The 22,219-nt window shown below is 36.8% G+C and overlaps 1 protein-coding gene across 2 annotated transcripts in view; it reads right to left on the bottom strand.

Annotated features, from left to right (window-relative positions):
* Positions 1 to 11,162: 11,162 nt before the first annotated feature.
* LOC117327364 overlaps positions 11,163 to 22,219 on the bottom strand; it is a 45,754-nt gene continuing 34,697 nt past the window's right edge. For both annotated transcript variants that reach the window (XM_033884306.1, XM_033884305.1), the window contains exons 6-7: positions 21,840 to 21,902; positions 11,163 to 13,549 (exon numbers count right to left, since the gene is read on the bottom strand). In XM_033884306.1, coding sequence (XP_033740197.1) covers positions 13,445 to 13,549; positions 21,840 to 21,902 — 168 coding nt within the window. In that variant the 3' untranslated portion in view covers positions 11,163 to 13,444. The remainder of the gene's footprint in view (positions 13,550 to 21,839; positions 21,903 to 22,219) is intronic.

Here is a 22,219-nt window from a genome sequence, read left to right as displayed (position 1 = left end):
CTCGATTGTACTTACCTGTGACGTCAACTATCTCAACGAGTTGGTAACATTTGGACTAATAGGCTAGAAGACTAATGCTCGGTTTATATGGGTTACGACTCGAATGGGCCACAATAAATGTCCCCAACATGATGATTTGTAAGTTGTAAATTTATCCACGGTAAGGTGTGTCTAGAGACCTTGAATGACCTTGATGGTGTGAGCAGTAGAGATCAATGGCCTAATACACGTCGACATTCATGTTTTACTACCGAGACATGTTTTTAATCACCGAATTTGACCAACTGTTAAACTAAGCGACCATTCATCAACATTCATACAATCTTTGCAAATGCAAATTCTAAAGAGGCCATAATAGGTTCTGTATTTAAGTTACACACAGACCATTTAAGTAAAGGTCCCACAAACATGAGCTTATGGACAAATTTGGAATTGATTAAAACAGGGTCTCTGGGGGAATACAATTGTACATTGCCCTTCTTGACCTGTGGGACAACCATGTAGTTCTATTTCATGTTTTATACCGAAGCACCAATATATGTTACCAAAATGTGCTCAGATGTGTGATATATTTTAAATCCTCCGATTAATTGTTATAATTAAAATTTATAAAATAACCTAATTCTCAGACTGGTTCAGAAACCACAAAAGATGTAGCTTTAAAGAAACACTGTTACCTATATAGACCACACAGAACAATCTCTCAGCCTACTGCACAGGGCAAGCAGGGTTTAACGTCAATCATTACAACTACCGGGGAATTCCGTCAACGGAACCCGAGTCTAGCTCGGCTGGAATTACTGCATTGCATTGGCAAACTGCCGCCAGAAGTAGGTTTCCATCCAAAATATTGTTTTTACAGCATTGTTTTTTTATTTCGTCTACACCAAACACATCTCCCTTGCGAGAGGAAAGTTAGCGGTTGTACTGTTACAAGTACCAAACACACACCCGTACTTGTACATGTATCAATGGATGTGAACATGAGACAGTAAACTCAAAAGCTGGGCCGGTAATCACTGGATTACAAAACAGTGGAGTTCGAACACTGTGATGTCACAACTGACCCATTCCGAACCATACTCAACGGGTGACGTTCAGAAATGAAAGCAATGCATCCCAAAACCAATGTACCGCTCTGGAATATATGATATATTTGTAACTTAACACTCAATGAATCTCGATGAAAATATTCAAGGAACAAATGGTACCTTGTTTGGGGGTTTTCGCCCTTGCTTTAGCGCAGTGATATACAGGCCAATGGCATACCCGTTGAATGTCAAAGGTCATTACTTGGACACTAGCATTGTGACAGTGACATTTCTCCGTGTAGTGTAGACTTCGAGTCATTTGATAATGTAATAAGATAACATGAGATAGGTATTGATATTGCACATTGCGTGATTGTGAAAGGTTTCGAAAGCGCAATGTCTGTGCAATCTGAATCACATTCTGCTGGCAAGAAAAAATGGAAGTCTTGCAAGTCTCGGCTACCAATTCCTGTTAATAAGGATACTCTGTATGAAATTTAACAGCGAGATGCCATCAAGATTTGTAAACTTCCGGTGAGGTGCATGGAGTGCGGGGAAGTACGAAAGTCACAGGAAGCTCAAAACAGCACAACCAAACACCCCAAAATGTAAATTACAGCCTTGTGTGTGGTTGTAAGCAGGACTCAATGTTGTGTTCCGTTTTGGTTTGGCGCCTAGTCTTTGAACTTTGTATTAAACGTATGTCCCATGTATGGCCGCAACAATAGTGTTTATATTGCTATTTGATTGATAATTAATTTGACGTTTTAAAGAGTAAAACTATTTCCATTTGACGGTTAAAATATTAATACTAATTCCATTTTTTCATACTGTGAAATGTGATACTTAACAGAATCGGACTAGTTGCGTGTCACCATCTTTTGTTAATTATGAAATTCTGCCGAAAAACAAGTTCGCCGAAGAGTGGCGTCCTGCCCTTGGGTATATGGAGTAGACAATATTGAATACACTCCAATGTTTATATACAGCAATCGGAGTGTGCGGAATCAATAAAGCTGTTCCGAGTAGCCTTCCGGTCGGATATACATCGGAATCAACATGTCTACACAGAGCCCATTCCCTTCATTAATGGCGGTACCGCCGCAATGCGCGACATTGCGTGATTGTGCGCTGAACCGTACGTATAGCAGCCGACATCGATACTAGGAATATCCTAGATCCGTTACCGAGGCAACTTACTGTTAAGTATCATTATCGGATACGGAGATCCAAATGACCCAGTGCTTCCAAATGTTTTTTTTCCCGCGAAAGAGTTCATATGCATTTAAGAGTTGGATGTGATAGATTTTTGAATTGAAAAGGTATGGTGAAAGAACACGATTCGGGCCGGAGGGACGGTCCTTACCCGACGTAGGGGTGTGGTTGGGGTGGGGTGGGGATGGGCTGGGGGTGTTGTGTTACCAAAATATATGTTATCATTTTCTTGTTTCTCTAATAAAATGATTCAGGGTGGGATTATAATAGGCGAACACTGCTGTCGGGAATTATTTCACTCTATTCTATTCTGAATGGAAGAACCGGTAATGATTTCTGTTGATATTATGTTTAGAACCAATTGCGTCGCCGGTTCCCATTATATAATGGTCAGATGTATATTTACAGCAAAGGTTATCAGAGATCATACGTGTATATTGATACCGGTAGTCCAAGGTCGAGAGATACATTGGAATGGGGAATCGCTACTTAGATATATAGCCAAGCGACCAGTAATTGCCAATTATCACTAATCGGTTGGATATTTCTCAGCTGTTTAGGCGAACCGTCACGGATATCTATTTATGATAGTCCTCTAAGTGTTTGGCCCTTGTTGACTATCCCGCGGTCTCTGTTATATGTGTAAGGTTGTTGACATCTTTGTGTATATACAAGTGCCAATATAATTAGATACTACCAATATAACAATTAGTTGAAATGTTCTTCATGTCTGCTTGTTACCAGAATCCGTAATTAATGTACATAAATTCTGTCACCAAGGTATCCGTCTTATTCCGTCTCCCCAATTGCTTGCTACGCCTCATAATAACGGACGAAAATGGCGGACTTAAATTCAAACTATTCCAGGCACATTGTCAAATCGATCTGCTGATTGCCTGAAAGAACGCACCGATCGATCTCGTGAAACGGGAAAAAAAGTTTTCTTTTTCTCTCAAGGATTTTCTGGGGTATGCAGGCAACAACGCTTCTCCTATCAATATACAGCATCTACATTTTCGACTACCTCCTATAGAAAAACATGATTCTGAGTTTCAATCAGTGGAAACAGAGTTAGTTTGCCTTACGGTATATATTCCAGACGCCTTACACAAACCACAGACAAACACCACAACCAAAGCATAAGACCATGTATTGGAATGAAGTTAAATATCATTGATTTCCCCAGTATTATCATAGCCTATTCATTTGGACAACACCATAATGTAATGGTGGTTGTATACCAAAGGAGTATTGATATCTTATGCCACCTACCACGTCTGTAGCACATGGATCTGGCGAGAGACGAGGAAAGACCAAAAGAAGAGAGAGTTCTCAATATTGTCTAGCAGTCCTTAGCAATGAGCACAATATTGGCGATAATAATAACCATACTCGAGTAATATTGGAATTTTACTGCCGTCGGAATCGACTTGTCGTTAGCATTGATTGATTCCGTTTGGCTACAACCACGGCTAACGTTGGTCATATCGGCATGGTGCTTTTCTCTCCGATAATTTCCGGTTTAGGTCTGCGTTATGGTAACGGAGAGCGCGTTATAATATGTAACGTGTTCAGATGTTAAGGAAATTATTGGTTTTTAATTCGTCTAATATCTTTAATGTGATGGATTTACCAATATCATTGCTGTCTCCTTCAGCTCCATCATACTTGACAACGACTGGAGTCCAGCTCCACAAATTTTTACCAATAACTAAGAGTTCAGTTCCATCACATCAACCATTAACTAGAGTCCAGTTCCTTCATGTCTACTATTAACTAGAGTCCAGCTCCATCATGTCTACCATTAACTAGAGTCCAGCTCCATCATGTCTACCAATAACTAGAGTCCAGCTCCGTCATGTCTACCATTAACTAGAGTCCAGCTCCGTCATGTCTACCATTAACTAGAGTCCAGCTCCGTCATGTCTACCATTAACTAGAGTCCAGCTCCATCATGTCTACCATTAACTAGAGTCCAGCTCCGTCATGTCTACCATTAACTAGCGTCCAGCTCCATCATGTCTACCATTAACTAGAGTCCAGTTCCATCATGTCTACCATTAACTAGAGTCCAGCTCCATCATGTCTACCATTAACTAGAGTCCAGTTCCAACATGTCTACTATTAACTAGAGTCCAGCTCCATCATGTCTACCATTAACTAGCGTCCAGTTCCATCATGTCTACCATCAACTAGAGTCTAGCTCCATCATGTCTACAATTAACTAGTGTCCAGCTCCGTCATGTCTACCATTAACTAGCGTCCAGTTCCAGCATGTCTACCATTAACTAGAGTCTAGCTCCATCATGTCTACCATTAACTAGAGTCCAGCTCCATCATGTCTACCATTAACTAGAGTCAAGCTCCATCATGTCTACCATTAACTAGAGTCCAGCTCCGTCATGTCTACCATTAACTAGAGTCCAGCTCCGTCATGTCTACCATTAACTAGAGTCCAGCTCCATCATGTCTACCATTAACTAGAGTCCAGCTCCAACATGTCTACCATTAACAAGAGTTCAGCTCCATCATGTCTACCATTAACTACAGTTCAGCTCCATCATGTCTACCATTAACTAGAGTCTAGCTCCGTCATGTCTACCATTAACTAGATGACAGCTCCGTCATGTCTACCATTAACTAGAGTCCAGCTCCATCATGTCTACCATTAACTAGAGTCCAGCTCCATCATGTCTACCATTAACTAGAGTCAAGCTCCATCATGTCTACCATTAACTAGAGTCTAGCTCCAACATGTCTACCATTAACTAGAGTCCAGCTCCATCATGTCTACCATCAACTAAAGTCCAGCTCCATCATGTCTACCATTAACTAGAGTTCAGCTCCATCATGTCTACCATTAACAACGAGTCCAGCTCCATCAACTCAATCAATAACTAGAGTCTAGCTTCATCTTGTCTACCAATGACTAGAGTTCAGTTCCACCAATAACTGGAATTCACGCCCATCATCTCTACCAATTACTGGAGTCCAACTCCATCATCTCTACTAACGACCACAGTCCAACTCCATCATCTCTACTAACAACCACAGTCCAATCCATCATCTCTACCAACAACCACAGTCCAATCCATCATCTCTACTAACAACCACAGTCCAACTCCATCATCGCTACTAACAACCACAGTCCAATCCATCATCTCTACCAACAACCACAGTCCAACTCCATCATCTCTACTAACAACCACAGTCCAACTCAATCTTCTCTACTAACAACCACAGTCCAACTCCATTATCGCTACTAACAACCACAGTCCAATCCATCATCTCTACCAACAACCACAGTCCAATCCATCATCTCTACTAACAACCACAGTCCAACTCCATCATCTCTACCAACAACCACAGTCCAACTCCATCATCTCTACTAACAACCACAGTCCAACTCCATCATCTCTACTAACAACCACAGTCCAACTCCATCATCTCTACTAACAACCACAGTCCAACTCCATCATCTCTACTAACAACCACAGTCCAACTCCATCATCTCTATCAAAAATCACAGTCCAACTCCATCATCTCTACTAACAACCACAGTCCAACTCCATCATCTCTACCAACAACCACAGTCCAACTCCATCATCGCTACCAACAACCACAGTCCAACTCAATCATCTCTACTTACAACCACAGTCCAACTCCATCATCTCTACCAACAACCACAGTCCAACTCCATCATCTCTACTAACAACCACAGTCCAACTCCATCATCTCTACCAACAACCACAGTCCAACTCCATCATCTCTACCAACAACCACAGTCCAACTCCATCATCGCTACTAACAACCACAGTCCAACTCCATCATCTCTACTAACAACCACAGTCCAACTCCATCATCGCTACTAACAACCACAGTCCAACTCCATCATAGCTACCAATTACTGGAGTTTAATTCTGTCATGTCTACAAAAGACCAGAGTCCAGCTCCATCAACTCCATCAATGACCCTAGTCCATCTCCATCGTGTCCACAGATGACCCTAATCCAACTCCATCATGTCCACTAATGACCAAAGTCCAATGTTGCATTGTAGTAACAAAAGCTCATTGTGAATCATTTATGCAATGTCATACTCCACACAGGTAGACCCATTGTGGCTTTCAATGCAATTCAAAATTTATAATACTAATCCATGTTTTATTGTAAACTTATATCTATGATTTATGCCAATCCATGTACTATACCAATCTGAATTTCTGTTCTTTTGAATGTTGAACATATCATGTCATTCATCAAAATAATATAAGCATATGTATAATATTATCTGGCATCAAGGTGTTTAAAATTCGCTGAATAAGTGCTCTCAAAATGTGCAACACTTGCTGTTTCACGTTTGAATGCATAATTAATGTAATTGTAAGATAAATTTTAATGACATTTGGCAGATCATATATAATATCTGAATAACTTAAGTGTAAAAGCCGTTAATGAAGGAAGCAGAGGATGAATCAGATGAATTTTCTATAAGAAAGTAAACCCGTACTATTTTAACCTTGATGTGTCGTTGATGTCTGAGGTGAAGATATGAACGACGTTACGTAATACTGCACTTTTTGAGGTGATTACTTAGTCACTGGGTTACGTAGTGTAATATGTTACTGAAATCGTGTTAAATCCATACAGATCTGTCTACTGAATCTAGGTTATCATATCACCACTAAACCTCTGTGAACCTGTAGATATATGACACATTGACAGATTTTATGGTCATTGGTAATAGTGATACGGTAAGGTAGTAAGTAGGGTACACACCTTTTATTTGACGAGGCTGTAATTCCCGGGTCAGACGTATCCTCTGTATAGTACTTTACAGTGTACCAGATTTATTCCACAATGAGCCCATGCCTGTTAATAAGCCCACCCTAGTCTAGTGCAGAACACAAATGTTATTTATTTGCCCTGATTCAAGTTTGTTCACTTGGTTTATTGCCCTGTAAACAGCCAGGGTCATTTTGAGCTGGGGGTCTCCTTGTAGTAGTTAGTGACTACCTCACTGACCAACATGCCATCAAGAGCAACTAGAGTAAAGTGTCTTCCCAAGGACACAACAATGACAGCACAGACCGGTCCATTTCTAAACTTCCATGGAAACACAAACCACCACAGGTAGGTAGTGATAAACCATGCACTTCTGACCTTCCCCTGAGTGAGACTGAGCCATTGCGGCCGATAAAAGTGTAAGTGTTAGCCCTCTGAGATTATTGCAGGATAAATATTGCAGTCAGTATGACTATTGTAGTATGAATATTATTTTCAGCTTAAAAAAAAACCCCGAGTTAATATGGGAAATATGAAAAATAATTATCTCTATTGATATAATAAAAACTACATATATATCACATGACCATCTAATTAATATGAAAATCAAATATACCAAAAATATCAAGAGTTTGATTACTGTAACCAATAAACCCAAATGTCAAGCGTATCAGACAAAAATATGTCTATATTTACATTGAATGCCAACAACTTTGTTTAAGGTCATTCCCTAGAGTTTATAATATCAACTGTACACAGAATGGACCTGCTATTGGGCCTGTGCATATAAATTGTACAAAAAACACTCGTTAATAAAAGGGCATTTAAATGAAATCATTTGTGAAGGTAAACCTTGTCTCACTTTCTAATGACACATATCGTAGTCTCGTGTTTTTAAAACTCCCCAAAAATCTGACATGTGAACTGTGATGATATGGTGTCCGACAATGTAGAATAGAGAGGTACATTTGTCCGACAATTGGATTAGACCTGTACATGCTATTGTTGTACTTTCAATCGATTATTGACCAATGTGTGTAAAATTAAGTAACAGATAGTGTTTTGTTAATAGAAATAGGCTGAAATATTTACAAAGGAATGACTATCTCTCCATCTGGTGCCAATTTATCAGGTAAAAAAAAAAAGACTTTTTTTTATTACAAATCAAAAATTGCTTGGTGACAAAGCTATCATGAGAAAATAGTAATACAAAATATTATGAATGAAAGCAAGTCTAAATGTGATGATCATATTTACCATTTTATAAACCTAAATACAAAGTGGAGATGAGTTTATTGTGGGATGTTAGGCATACCACTACAATAGAACTGTAGATAATAGACAGGTGGACTTGTTACCAGCTATGGTTTTATGACATATATGGTGTGATAGTAGAAATTGGAGGCCACACTGCATTAAAGTTACACATGTATTTTTACTTTTTCGAGAATAAATGAAAAAAAGAATACAATGAAAATAGAATTATTTCCGAAATTATGGTTAGTTTAATAATTTTCTGCATAAAATGCATTATGCTTAAAAAGATTCAACCATCAAAGCAAAATTAAACTTTCTAAATAGCACTGCTGTAACCTAGTCTGGTATGCCAACATTCCATTAGAATAAAAAAGTTGAAAAACAACAACACACACATATGGAAGTTATGTAAATATAAATATATTTTATTAACACATGTACAGTACCAGCTGAATACACACGTAAAAAAGGGGAAAATAGATAATTTGCTGTAGTAAAAATAATAAATAAGAGAATCATTAACACAGAGACAATTTCCTGACATTGAAGATATGAAATATAACACAAATTTCTAAGAACACAATTAAAAGCAAAATGTAAAATAAAAATCTCTAATACAGTATTTCTGTTTACATAGTACTAGTGGTTGCCATTGTCAATACCTGTTTCAAAGGCATTATCAAGTCCTTTTTATCTGAATATATCTACCTCTTACATTGCAACTCTTCGGCATTGCATAACTTATAATTTCACAAAGTATTTTATCTGAACATATCTACCTCTTACATTGCAACTCTTCAGCATTGCGTAACATAAAATTTCACAAAGCTATTTATCTGAACATATCTACGTCTTTCATTGCAACCCATTGGCATTGCGTAACTTAAAATTTCACAAAGTATTGCAAGATTGTATTAGATAGTAGACAAATCCTTGGCAGTGAATCGATTAATTGTGCAGCATTTAATATATGGTTAGTATTTATCCTACAATAAGCCCCCTCCCCTAGTGTAAAAAGTTTAGTACCATATTTATCCTACATTAAGCCCCCTCTCCCAGTGTAAAAAGTTTAGTACCATATTTATCCTACCATTAAAGCCCCCTCTCCCAGTGGAAAAAGTTTAGTACCATATTTATCCTACATTAAGCCCCCTCCCCTAGTGTAAAAGTTTAGAACAATATTTATCCTACAATAAGCCCCCTCTCCCAGTGTAAAAAGTTAAGTACCATATTTATCCTACAATAAGCCCCCTCCCCTAGAATGTAAAATGTTTAGTACCATATTTATCCTACAATAAGCCCCCTCTCCCAGTGTAAAAAGTTTAGTACCATATTTATCTTCCAATAAGCCCCCTTCACTAATGTAAAAAGTTAAGTACTATATTCATTCTAAAATAAACCCCTTCCCCTTGTGTAAAAAGTTTGGTACTGTATTTATTCTGAAATAAGCCCCTCCCCTAGTGTAATAGTTTAGAAACAATATTTATTCTGAAATAGCCCCTCCCGTAGTGTAAAACTGTAATATTATAGTTTGGGGAGGGCTAAATATTTTTGCAAAAAATGTAGGGGGGGGGGGGGGGGGGGTATTATTTGTTTATTATTTGTTTGGCAGGGGCTTATTTGTATATAAATACAGTATATATTTATAGTACAGGGCATTGTTTGAGAATTATAAATAATGTATTATTACTTAATACACCGATTCAGAGTGTCACAGAATGGTCTGATCATTAATAAGATGTCATTATAATGATATAGTGTGTTGATGGCATGATATCTGCCTATTTATACATGTACCTGCATGTGTTATGAAAACCAAATAAAGTAGATGTATTGCGTATATCGGTTGTCTTTCAACATTGCACAATTTGTTTACAAAAGAGACACTAGCAAACAAGGAAACTGGGACAATTACAAAATCATTCTTCTTATAATGGTCATATATATATCTATATAAAACTTATCATTTTTTCATTTAAAAATTTATAAAATAATACACATAATTAATCAAAACTGCAAGATAATATATTACTTAATATAAATCAAAATTTACAGGTTTTTAAAAATAATTTTCGAAGTACTGGTAAGGTTGCTGTGTTAGCGTAATTCCTTTGATTTTATAAATAGAACAGGAAGATTGATTATTTCTTTATTACTTAAGACAACTTTTGCCTCCATATTTTGCTTTCTTTATATAGAAGACCTCCATACACTTATAAATTGCATTTCATGGATTTTTATCTTTTTTTCTTCTGAAATTTTCCACTATAAATTCAAGATTTTCCTTATTAACATATTTCACTATGAGTTGAAGATTATTTTGTAACCATACTGTATATACATAGAAATCAATATCATCAAGGACACTCAAAGCTTGTATCAATAAAAGTATATGCACCGAGAGAAAGTGTGTACAATCTTAAGTTTGACTAGAGCAATATCCCTGGAAATGAAGAGTTCGTATCAAACTGAGGTCTCCTTACAAAAGGACATCTGCTACACAAAATACAAGTTATAAGCATACAGTTGTTTACTGATAAGAAATATCAATAAATTCATGTCACTTGAAATGTCTTACTGTGGCTCACACATACAAAGGATCCTACAGGCATGTCCTATATATACAAAGGGACAGCTAACCTCACGAGGGTAACTGTACAAGAATGATAGTGTCATCGAATCAGGGGCCATTTGGTTCTGATTAATAACCAGAATATACAGTATACATGTTCATTCTCTACCTTGCCTGATCTATTATATAATATCCTACACACATTGTCTACCATTGTTTTGCTACAATAAACAAAGATTAGTCATACTTACATTATATCTTTAAAACTAGTTTATGCTATTGAATATACGTATATATTTTTTAAATTTTCAAATCTGTTGTTTTACTTTTAGCACCTAATTATCTTAGATACCTACATCTAACAAATTTTTGATAAATCATAATATTTATTGAAACATTGATTTTCCTGTTGGGTCAAGCTGACTATGTAGACACCAGTAAGCCATACTCCCATCACATAAAAGATATATGTGTATACCTATAATACTGATTTCATTGTCATGACAACCAGATTTCTGTAATTATCTCTGGTAAGTGTAACAGTCTGGTGCCGGTTACTCAATAGGCTGTCTGTCTGATAGATATGGCACAACTAATGGCCGTATTGGTAATTAACCTTGCCTGGTAAAAATTTTTCTGTTAGAACTTGGTTATTTTTGGAATCAAACTTGAAATTAACTACGACTATCTAGGTTCTGATGTCAGAATTATCATGGTCAAATGATCTCTCCTTTCTGCCATGATTCAACATCAACATCATGATAACTGATTTAGGAAGATAAAAGCCAACATTAACTCCTGATCCATATACATTGTCAGTATCCTCCTGCAATACACCCATGGGGCAAAAACCACAAAACTTTTATTTGAAATTGGATATAGGCTTACTGTATTACAATGAAATCTAGCATTTCTTTAAGTTATTCTAAGGAATTATATTTTTTGACGTAGTGGGCTTATCAGACATGGTCCTAATTGCTTGATAAGTATATATATAGTCAAACGTAAATTAACATATCACAGATATTATACCACAACACGAACAGAATCAATGACAATATTCATTTAACCCTGAGGTACTGCAGTCTGCCATTTTTGTCATTGGAAATAAAACCTTGATTTTGGTTTTAAAATCTATAATGCCCAAGGATCAACGGACAATTTAAGTCCACATATGGGAGGAACAATGTCGCTTTCCATGTCTACTCTCTATTGGACAAAAACTATCTAACGTATTTGTATAACAAAACTGGGAGCTACAAGTAAAACAGTATTGGTGATATTTCCTGAACAACCTCTTTGAAAGTTTGGAATCGGAGATCAAAGTGACTGTACAAAAGCTGGCACTCTTGGTACATGACTCCCCACAATCTAGACTTGGCAAAATGTACGGGTACATGCCAAATGTTTGATCTTCTCGTGAAATATTATAATAGATTAGTACAGGAAAAGTTTTAATGACCGAAGGAACATGAAAAATCAGTAAAACAAATTGTTTATGCTATGTTTATGCTACATGAAAAGTTATTGCGACAGGAAAGGAAAAGATTCCAATGAAACAGGGATATATTGTTTAAGTCAAACTTGTGTAAACATATATATGGTCCATCAGCACAAGTTGACACACCAGACCAAATAGTGGTATCCAACGCACCATATTAACATTCTTCATACATATAAATAAAACTTCATTAATCATTGGTGAGTCAGAATGCCTGTTTTATACCAAAATTAGTGTCTGACTTTTGACCTAAACCTAATTGGGTATACAGGCATGGAAAGGTATAAGACACACTGCCTTTCATCTTAAACATACCTTCAGCATGTTAGAAGTCGGAACAGGACATTGAATTTCACTTAGACCATGGACATACAGGCCTGAAAATGAAATGCTACACATGGCTTTAAGTTTGCCATCATACATATTGGGTTTAATGATGTATCAATGAATTTAAATTGATCTAGTCTAGCCAGTAAGAAGCTGCAGCCTAGACAAACATCTCAGAACAATCAAAATGGTTTTGGGAGAATAAGAACAGAACACAGAATGGTTTAGGGCAAACAACAAGTAGTATAGAGACACAAGTAGGTCTGGAACAATAACGTCTGGTAAAAAAGCGATTCTACATTTTAGTGTACTTTTTTTTTTAAATTCCCACTGAAGTAAAAAACGGCAAGGCTCTAAAATTTTGTCTTACTTTTTTTTGTATGAAAAATTTAAATAAAATTCTAAAAGGTAAATAGGTATGGCTCAGAAAAAAAACAAAATTTACAATAACCAATTCAGATCTTGACTTGCATATTATCATAATACTACTACATATCAGATTATAATTCTATACCTAAAAATTAAATAATGGAACGAAATTATGATGGAATGATGGCCAAGGGTAAAATTACATGCCACTAACCAAGATATGGCAGGGGCATAAAATACAATAATGCTGTCACAACCAGATCCTAAATCATCAGCTTCTTCTGTAAGCTTTATCACAGCTTCAGTTTTATTTATATCCTAACAAAACACTTAACTGATCATGATTCATGGTGCATGTATATTAATAAAAATGACTTTTGTCTCTGAATCACCAGAAAGGATTCTTCTTAAACATGCCCTTCCAAGTTGTGTTGTCTGCCTCATGGAAACGTTTTGTCAGAAATCCAAGTTTTTTCTCAAGTTCTTCCATTTCCTGTAAAGTCAAATTCCAAAAATGTTATTTTACAACAAATTAAAATTCAGTCAAATTTATCTAATTATCATTCTTGTTAACAGGAGTTTCTGGTTTGTAGAAACATTTCATGCAGATGGAAACAGCTTGGAGAAAACCCAAATGATCTGACAAGTGTCCCTAATCATTGCCATATTCCAGTGGGGAACCAAAGTTCCTAGGTGTAAGGCAAATACTACCACTCCACCACATTTTCTTGGTTAACCATTTCCCTGTTAAAATGTAACAGTTATAAAGAGCTGAAAATGTATCTTCTGAATAATATAATTATTACATTGATTTAAACTGTATATATTTACACCTCAATTTAGAAAGTAACCATGGAATAAGTTATTTCAAGAAAATGGAATAAGAGCATATGCAAATAAAAAGTGGATAATTAAGAAAGAGAAATTAAAACGAGATTATTCTCTTGGTATGTTATATTTTATAACACCATCTGAGGAGCTAGAAATATTTATCCAGATGTAAACACTGGAAGTAAATGGTTTAATGTACCGGTCAGTAATCAGTGATATTCAGTGGTATATAAACTTATAATCCTCTTATCCCAATACCATTAGACTACTTACATATATATTATATATAACTCTACACAACAGTCTGTGAAATCCTTAATGCTACTTACAGCCAAGGTTAGTTATTTGAAAGAAGTTAGTGTTTTTGAGCCACATGCACATCAGTCTGGTTTGAAAGTTTTATAACCAAATCAAGGTTGAACTCTGTTTTATCGCATTTACAGTGTCATGAATGCAATAGGACATCATACATATTCTATGTAGCATATTAGCCTAGATTCAAACGAGTTTCTTTTACTGATTCTATCAACTAAATAGAGGCATATGTAAATATATAATATTGTATTACAAATTAACAGAAATTTATTTGAAATATCATTAAAATTGAATTTAAAATCAATTAGTCAAATGCATTAAATAACATCCTTTTCATACACCAGTAACATCTAATTGAAATCATACGTAATCACTGCGGATTATTAGTGGTACCTATTACATATGATTACCATCAGATTCCACTCATTCACACCAACTTAATGATTTCACAGAAAAATTCCGGTCTTTAGCTGACAACAACCTTTCTTCTGAATTAACTGAATTAGTTTGTACATACTTGGATTTTTTTTACATAAAATGGCTTTCAAATATTTTGCTGTTCAATCTGCATAAACATTATATTTGATTAAAAAATAGAATTCGTCCTCAATATCGTTATCATTACAAATTTAACATATCCTCTGGTTTCTGTCCAAATTCCTGTACCCTGTTTATACATAAGTGTGCCACTAAGTCTATTACAGTATCTATATAGGAAGGGTATTGATCATATTCCAGACCTGGACACTAGTGTAAAGTATATTGATTTTAAAAGATGAATTGATGATTTTATGGCCTACACAAAAAATACATTGAAACACATCTGAAAGAAAAGCTAATATGAAGGGCACTACCAATTTTATCTCGTCATCCTGGGATGTACAATGTCACAGTATTAAAACTAGATAAAGTTATGACCAAGAAGATGAGTAATATAACTTTTAACTTTTTAATGAGGAATTTTTCAAAGTGATATTGGTAACGAATTAAAATTTCAGCTTTCAAAATTGTTGTTTGTTTGAAATTCTAGTAAAGAGTGATGAAAGTTCAGGTTATTTCAGCTTTTTTTCATGATTTGAACAAATAACGTTACAGAGATGTAAACATTTTTATCTTCATCTCTAGCGCCAGGCTAGTATGGCTGTAATTTTCATTAGACCAAGCCAAAAATTTGGTAGCTTTGAGAGTCGGGCTAGTAGAATTTTATACCCCTGAGATTTATATCTGTTTTTGTCCAGTATCAGAATGCAGGTGACATGACAAAATCACAAGTGTTTGCAGCTCTGCCGATGGAATTGGTGGTAGGAACATGTCTGATAATTATTTTTGTCAAACAGAAAACTCGAGACATGCTCTTTGATATATAGGGATTTGATAATGATTTACATAATACAGTCAGCTTGTACAACAGGTACAAATGTTGATGTACGAAATCAAAGTAGGATATAAATCATCTACTATCACTCATGGTTATACATGTGTTTGTACAGCTTTGTCTAGATAAAATCGGGTGATTACTCTGACCGGCAGACGACCATATTGGCACGTACACATGAGTCCCAGATCTTCAAGATCTTACAAATCAGTTAAAAAAGTTTAAAGTGTGGAGATATAGTGGTCAACGTGTGTAATGATGATTAGGTACAAAGTACAGCTTTAAGTAATGATTTACGTAATGTTGTTATACACACTTACAGCAGTAAAATCTGGTATACATGTGTTTGTAGTAGTTTTTTGTTTGTGTTGGTAGTATACCTGTACCTGTGTTTGTAGTTGTGTTTGTGTTGGTAGTATACCTGTACCTGTGTTTGTAGTAGTGTATGTGTTTGTAGTATACCTGTACCTGTGTTTGTAGTAGTGTTTGTGTTGGTAGTATACCTGTACCTGTGTTTGTAGTAGTGTTTGTGTTGGTAGTATACCTGTACCTGTGTTTGTAGCAGTGTTTGTGTTGGTAGTATACCTGTACCTGTGTTTGTGTTGGTAGTATACCTGTACCTGTGTTTGTGTTGGTGGTATACCTGTACCTGTGGTTGTAGTAGTGTTTGTGTTGGTAGTGTACCGGTACCTGTGTTTGTGTTGGTAGTATACCTGTACCTGTGTTTGTGTAGTGTTTGTGTTGGTAGTATACCTATACCTGTGTTTGTAGTTGTGTTTGTGTTGGTAGTATACCTGTACCTGTGTTTGTGTAGTGTTTGTGTTGGTAGTATACCTGTACCTGTGTTTGTGTTGGTAGTATACCTGTACCTGTGTTTGTAGCTGTGTTTGTGTTGGTAGTATACCTGTACCTGTGTTTGTGTTGGAAGTATACCTGTACCTGTGTTTGTGTTGGTAGTATACCTGTACCTGTACCTGTGTTGGTAGTATACCTGTACCTGTGTTTGTAGTAGTGTTTGTGTTGGTAGTATACCTGTACCTGTGTTTGTGTTGGTAGTATACCTGTACCTGTACCTGTGTTGGTAGTATACCTGTACCTGTGTTTGTAGTAGTGTTTGTGTTGGTGGTATACCTGTACCTGTGTTTGTAGTAGTGTTTGTGTTGGTAGTATACCTGTACCTGTGTTTGTGTTGGTAGTATACCTGTACCTGTACCTGTGTTGGTAGTATACCTGTACCTGTGTTTGTAGTAGTGTTTGTGTTGGTAGTATACCTGTACCTGTTTTTGTGTTGGTAGTATACCTGTACCTGTGTTTGTGTTGGTAGTATACCTGTACCTGTGTTTGTAGTTGTGTTTGTGTTGGTAGTATACCTGTACCTGTGTTTGTAGTAGTGTTTGTGTTGGTAGTTTACCCGTACTTGTGTTTGTGTTGGTAGTATACCTGTACCTGTGTTTGTGTTGGTAGTATACCTGTACCTGTGTTTGTAGTACAGTCAAACCTGTATTAAGCGGCCACCCAAGGGACCGACAAATATTGGCTGCTTAAGACAGGTGGCTGTTTAAACCAGGTTGGCCAGAAACGGCCTGTTGCCGAATTATTTTTTCGACAGTTTATTGATTTGATCATATTATAATGCACTTATTGATATTGATAACAATATACCAAGTACAGTGTATTTTGAAATGAAAACCAACAAAGATAAAAGTTTTGATGAATTTGATAAAAAATACCTGGTCATGTGATCATCGCGGATGTATACTTTCGGACAAAATGGCCGCTTAATACAGGACGATACAATGACTCGGGGCATATTTTTGTGGCCTTTGGCCGCATTAGACAGCTAGTGACCGCTTATTTAAGGTTCATTGTAGTGTTTTCCATCGGGCGGACCCAGACTGGCCGCTTAAAGGAGGTGGCTGCTTATTCAAGGTGGCCATTAGAGCAGGTTTTACTGTAGTTTTTAGTTTGTGTTGGAAGTATACATGTACCTGCGTTTGTAGTAGTGTTTGTGTTGGTAGTATACCTGTACCTGTGTTTGTGTTGGTAGTATACCTGTACCTGTGTTTGTAGTATACCTGTACCTGTGTTTCTAGTAGTGTTTGTGTTGGTAGTATACCTGTACCTGTGTTTGTGTTGGTAGTATACCTGTACCTGTGTTTGTGTTGGTAGTATACCTGTTCCTGTGTTTGTAGTAGTGTTTGTGTTGGTAGTATACCTGTACCTGTGTTTGTGTAGTGTTTGTGTTGGTAGTATACCTGTACCTGTGTTTGTAGTAGTGTTTGTGTTGGTAGTATACCTGTACCTGTGTTGGTAGTAGTGTTTGTGTTGGTAGTATACCTGTACCTGTGTTTGTGTAGTGTTTGTGTTGGTAGTATACCTGTACCTGTGTTTGTGTAGTGTTTGTGTTGGTAGTATACCTGTACCTGTGTTTGTGTAGTGTTTGTGTTGGTAGTATACCTGTACCTGTGTTTGTAGTAGTGTTTGTGTTGGAAGTATACCTGTACCTGTGTTTGTGTTGGTAGTATACCTGTACCTGTGTTTGTGTTGGTGGTATACCTGTACCTGTGTTTGTGTTGGTAGTATACCTGTACCTGTGTTTGTAGTAGTGTTTGTGTTGGTAGTATACCTGTACCTGTGTTTGTAGTTGTGTTTGTGTTGGTAGTATACCTGTACCTGTGTTTGTGTTGGTAGTATACCTGTACCTGTGTTTGTGTTGGTAGTATACCTGTACCTGTGTTTGTGTTGGTGGTATACCTGTACCTGTGTTTGTGTTGGTAGTATACCTGTACCTGTGTTTGTAGTAGTGTTTGTGTTGGTAGTATACCTGTACCCGTGTTTGTGTTGGTAGTATACCTGTACCTGTGTTTGTGTTGGTAGTATACATGTACCTGTGTTTGTAGTAGTGTTTGTGTTGGTAGTATACCTGTACCTGTGTTTGTGTTGGTAGTATACCTGTACCTGTGTTTGTGTTGGAAGTATACCTGTACCTGTGTTTGTGTTGGTAGTATACCTGTACCCGTGTTTGTGTTGGTAGTATACCTGTACCTGTGTTTGTGTTGGTAGTATACCTGTACCTGTGTTTGTGTTGGAAGTATACCTGTACCCGTGTTTGTGTTGGTAGTATACCTGTTCCTGTGTTTGTAGTAGTGTTTGTGTTGGTAGTATACCTGTACCTGTGTTTGTAGTAGTGTTTGTGTTGGTAGTATACCTGTACCTGTGTTTGTGTTGGTAGTATACCTGTACCTGTGTTTGTGTAGTGTTTGTGTTGGTAGTATACCTGTACCTGTGTTTGTAGTAGTGTTTGTGTTGGTAGTATACCTGTACCTGTGTTGGTAGTAGTGTTTGTGTTGGTAGTATACCTGTACCTGTGTTTGTAGTAGTGTTTGTGTTGGTAGTATACCTGTACCTGTGTTGGTAGTAGTGTTTGTGTTGGTAGTATACCTGTACCTGTGTTTGTGTTTGTAGTATACCTGTACCTGTGTTTGTAGTAGTGTTTGTGTTGGTAGTATACCTGTACCTGTGTTTGTAGTAGTGTTTGTGTTGGTAGTATACCTGTACCTGTGTTTGTAGTTGTGTTTGTGTTGGTAGTATACCTGTACCTGTGTTTGTAGTAGTGTTTGTGTTGGTAGTTTACCCGTACTTGTGTTTGTGTTGGTAGTATACCTGTACCTGTGTTTGTGTTGGTAGTATACCTGTACCTGTGTTTGTAGTACAGTCAAACCTGTATTAAGCGGCCACCCAAGGGACCGACAGATATTGGCTGCTTAAGACAGGTGGCTGTTTAAACCAGGTTGGCCAGAAACGGCCTGTTGCCGAATTATTTTTTCGACAGTTTATTGATTTGATCATATTATAATGCACTTATTGATATTGATAACAATATACCAAGTACAGTGTATTTTGAAATGAAAACCAACAAAGATAAAAGTTTTGATGAATTTGATAAAAAATACCTGGTCATGTGATCATCGCGAATGTATACTTTCGGACAAAATGGCCGCTTAATACAGGACGATACAATGACTCGGGGCATATTTTTGTGGCCTTTGGCCACATTAGACAGCTAGTGACCGCTTATTTAAGGTTCATTGTAGTGTTTTCCATCGGGCGGACCCAGACTGGCCGCTTAAAGGAGGTGGCTGCTTATTCAAGGTGGCCATTAGAGCAGGTTTTACTGTAGTTTTTAGTTTGTGTTGGTAGTATACCTGTACCTGTGTTTGTGTTGGTAGTATACCTGTACCTGTGTTTGTAGTATACCTGTACCTGTGTTTGTAGTAGTGTTTGTGTTGGTAGTATACCTGTACCTGTGTTTGTGTTGGTAGTATACCTGTACCTGTGTTTGTGTTGGTAGTATACCTGTACCTGTGTTTGTGTTGGTAGTATACCTGTACCTTGTGTTTGTAGTAGTGTTTGTGTTGGTAGTATACCTGTACCTGTGTTTGTAGTAGTGTTTGTGTTGGTAGTATACCTGTACCTGTGTTTGTAGCAGTGTTGTGTTGGGTAGTATACCTGTACCTGTGTTGTAGTTGTTGGTAGTATACCTGTACCTGTGTTTGTAGTAGTGTTTGTGTTGGTAGTATACCTGTACCTGTGTTTGTAGCAGTGTTTGTGTTGGTAGTATACCTGTACCTGTGTTTGTGTTGGTAGTATACCTGTACCTGTGTTTGTGTTGGTAGTATACCTGTACCTGTGTTTGTAGTAGTGTTTGTGTTGGTAGTATACCTGTACCTGTGTTTGTACCTGTGTTTGTGTTGGTAGTATACCTGTACCTGTGTTTGTGTTGGTAGTATACCTGTACCTGTGTTTGTAGTAGTGTTTGTGTTGGTAGTATACCTGTACCTGTGTTTGTAGTTGTGTTTGTGTTGGTAGTATACCTGTACCTGTGTTTGTGTTGGTAGTATACCTGTACCTGTGTTTGTAGTAGTGTTTGTGTTGGTAGTATACCTGTACCTGTGTTTGTAGTAGTGTTTGTGTTGGTAGTATACCTGTACCTGTGTTTGTAGTAGTGTTTCGTTTGTGTTGGTAGTAATAGTATACCGGACCTGCATTTGTAGTTGTATTACCTTTGTGTTACAAGCCACATTAATTGATTACTTATATTTGGCAATGCTAAAAGGAGACAAATTGTTTGCCATAATATGTGTGCATTCATTTCACTAACATGGATATTTCCTTTTGAACTTCAACCACATTTGGCAAACACCCAAAGACCTGGTCACAAATGACAATACAAACAAGAAGAGAATGAGACGTCTGGTAAACTCTGGCCATTTTATGTCCCACAAGGTGAACAAGAAGGACCCCAACCTCTAAATCAATCCCTACATGTAACAATAAGTTTTTATTTATAAGCCAAGATCTGTTTGTTTCTATCTGTAGTAAATATCATCAAATACGATCATAGAAATCTAACATGGCAGAGAGGTCCCTGATCTGATGAAGATTACAAAACTTTGATACTTGCCCTTACAGGGAAAATCTCTGCTACAACTTAAATAGCAGCTTAAATATTTATGTGAAAACATCTGTATATTCAGATTTATCAATAGAAACATATTTAGGATTTTTTTTTTTAAATCTATCAAAACTGTTCAGGTATCTACTGTACTTGCTTTTAAAGGTGAGATGGAACAGTGGTTTTATATCAAGTACTTATATTATTTGGCAGTGGTTGTATGGAAATTATTTTGGAGAGAAAAATTGGCAAATGTATGTCGACTATGCCCCACATATATAATCCCTGCATGCCTGTATTGTACATGTACATGTAGGTAAACTGTTCAGTCAATATGTAATCAACAGCTTAATGTGTATACATCCTTAATCCTCAGGGTGGGGACAGGTTTGTAATAATGTACAAGGTGTCTGTTTCTGCTTTATGTGTATACATCCTTAATCCTCAGGGTGGGGACAGGTTTGTAATAATGTACAAGGTGTCTGTTTCTGCTTTATGTGTATACATCCCTAATCCTCAGGGTGGGGACAGGTTTGTAATAATGTACAAGGTGTCTGTTTCTGCTTTATGTGTATAAACATCACTGCTCCTACTCAGGGTGCAGGATGGGTTTGTAATAAGTTTCAAGGTGTCTGTTTCTACTTTATGCCATCAAAGGCTAAAATAGTACATAATAACATGCATTCCTATTACAGTAGGTGGTGTACTACATGTTGAAAATGAGGAGTTCAATCTAAAATGTATTTTTTATTTTACATTCAATAAGTGTTCATCTTACTATGTGAGCCTACTTGACTTTGTACTTACAGTTGTGATAATCTTGTTCTGTCGCTCTCTCAGCTCCGGTGTTGCATTTTCCAACTTCTCTATCTATGTAAATAAGACAAAGACTTTCTAAATTGACAGAATTCAACGATTATCTTTCTAAATATAGTCTACTTCTTCATTCAACAAAACCTTGGTTCAAGGAAACACAACTCATATAGATATTGAAATCAACATTCAGATTTCAGGTATGTTCTAGAATCATAATGAAGCAGACCCTTTCATTGGTGTAAATTTTATATATGGCCCTTTCAAACGGCCTAATTTCATGACCCTAGCAAATTTTGTTTAAGTCTTTAAAGTTGGTCATGTTTTAATTTTATATCCCAGCATGCTACTGTAGCGGGACTGGACTGGGTCGA

Source organism: Pecten maximus, chromosome 5 (genome assembly GCF_902652985.1).
Source record: "Pecten maximus chromosome 5, xPecMax1.1, whole genome shotgun sequence".
In the NCBI taxonomy this organism is placed as follows: Eukaryota; Metazoa; Mollusca; class Bivalvia; order Pectinida; family Pectinidae; genus Pecten; species Pecten maximus.
This window is presented reverse-complemented; position numbering and strand designations above follow the sequence as displayed.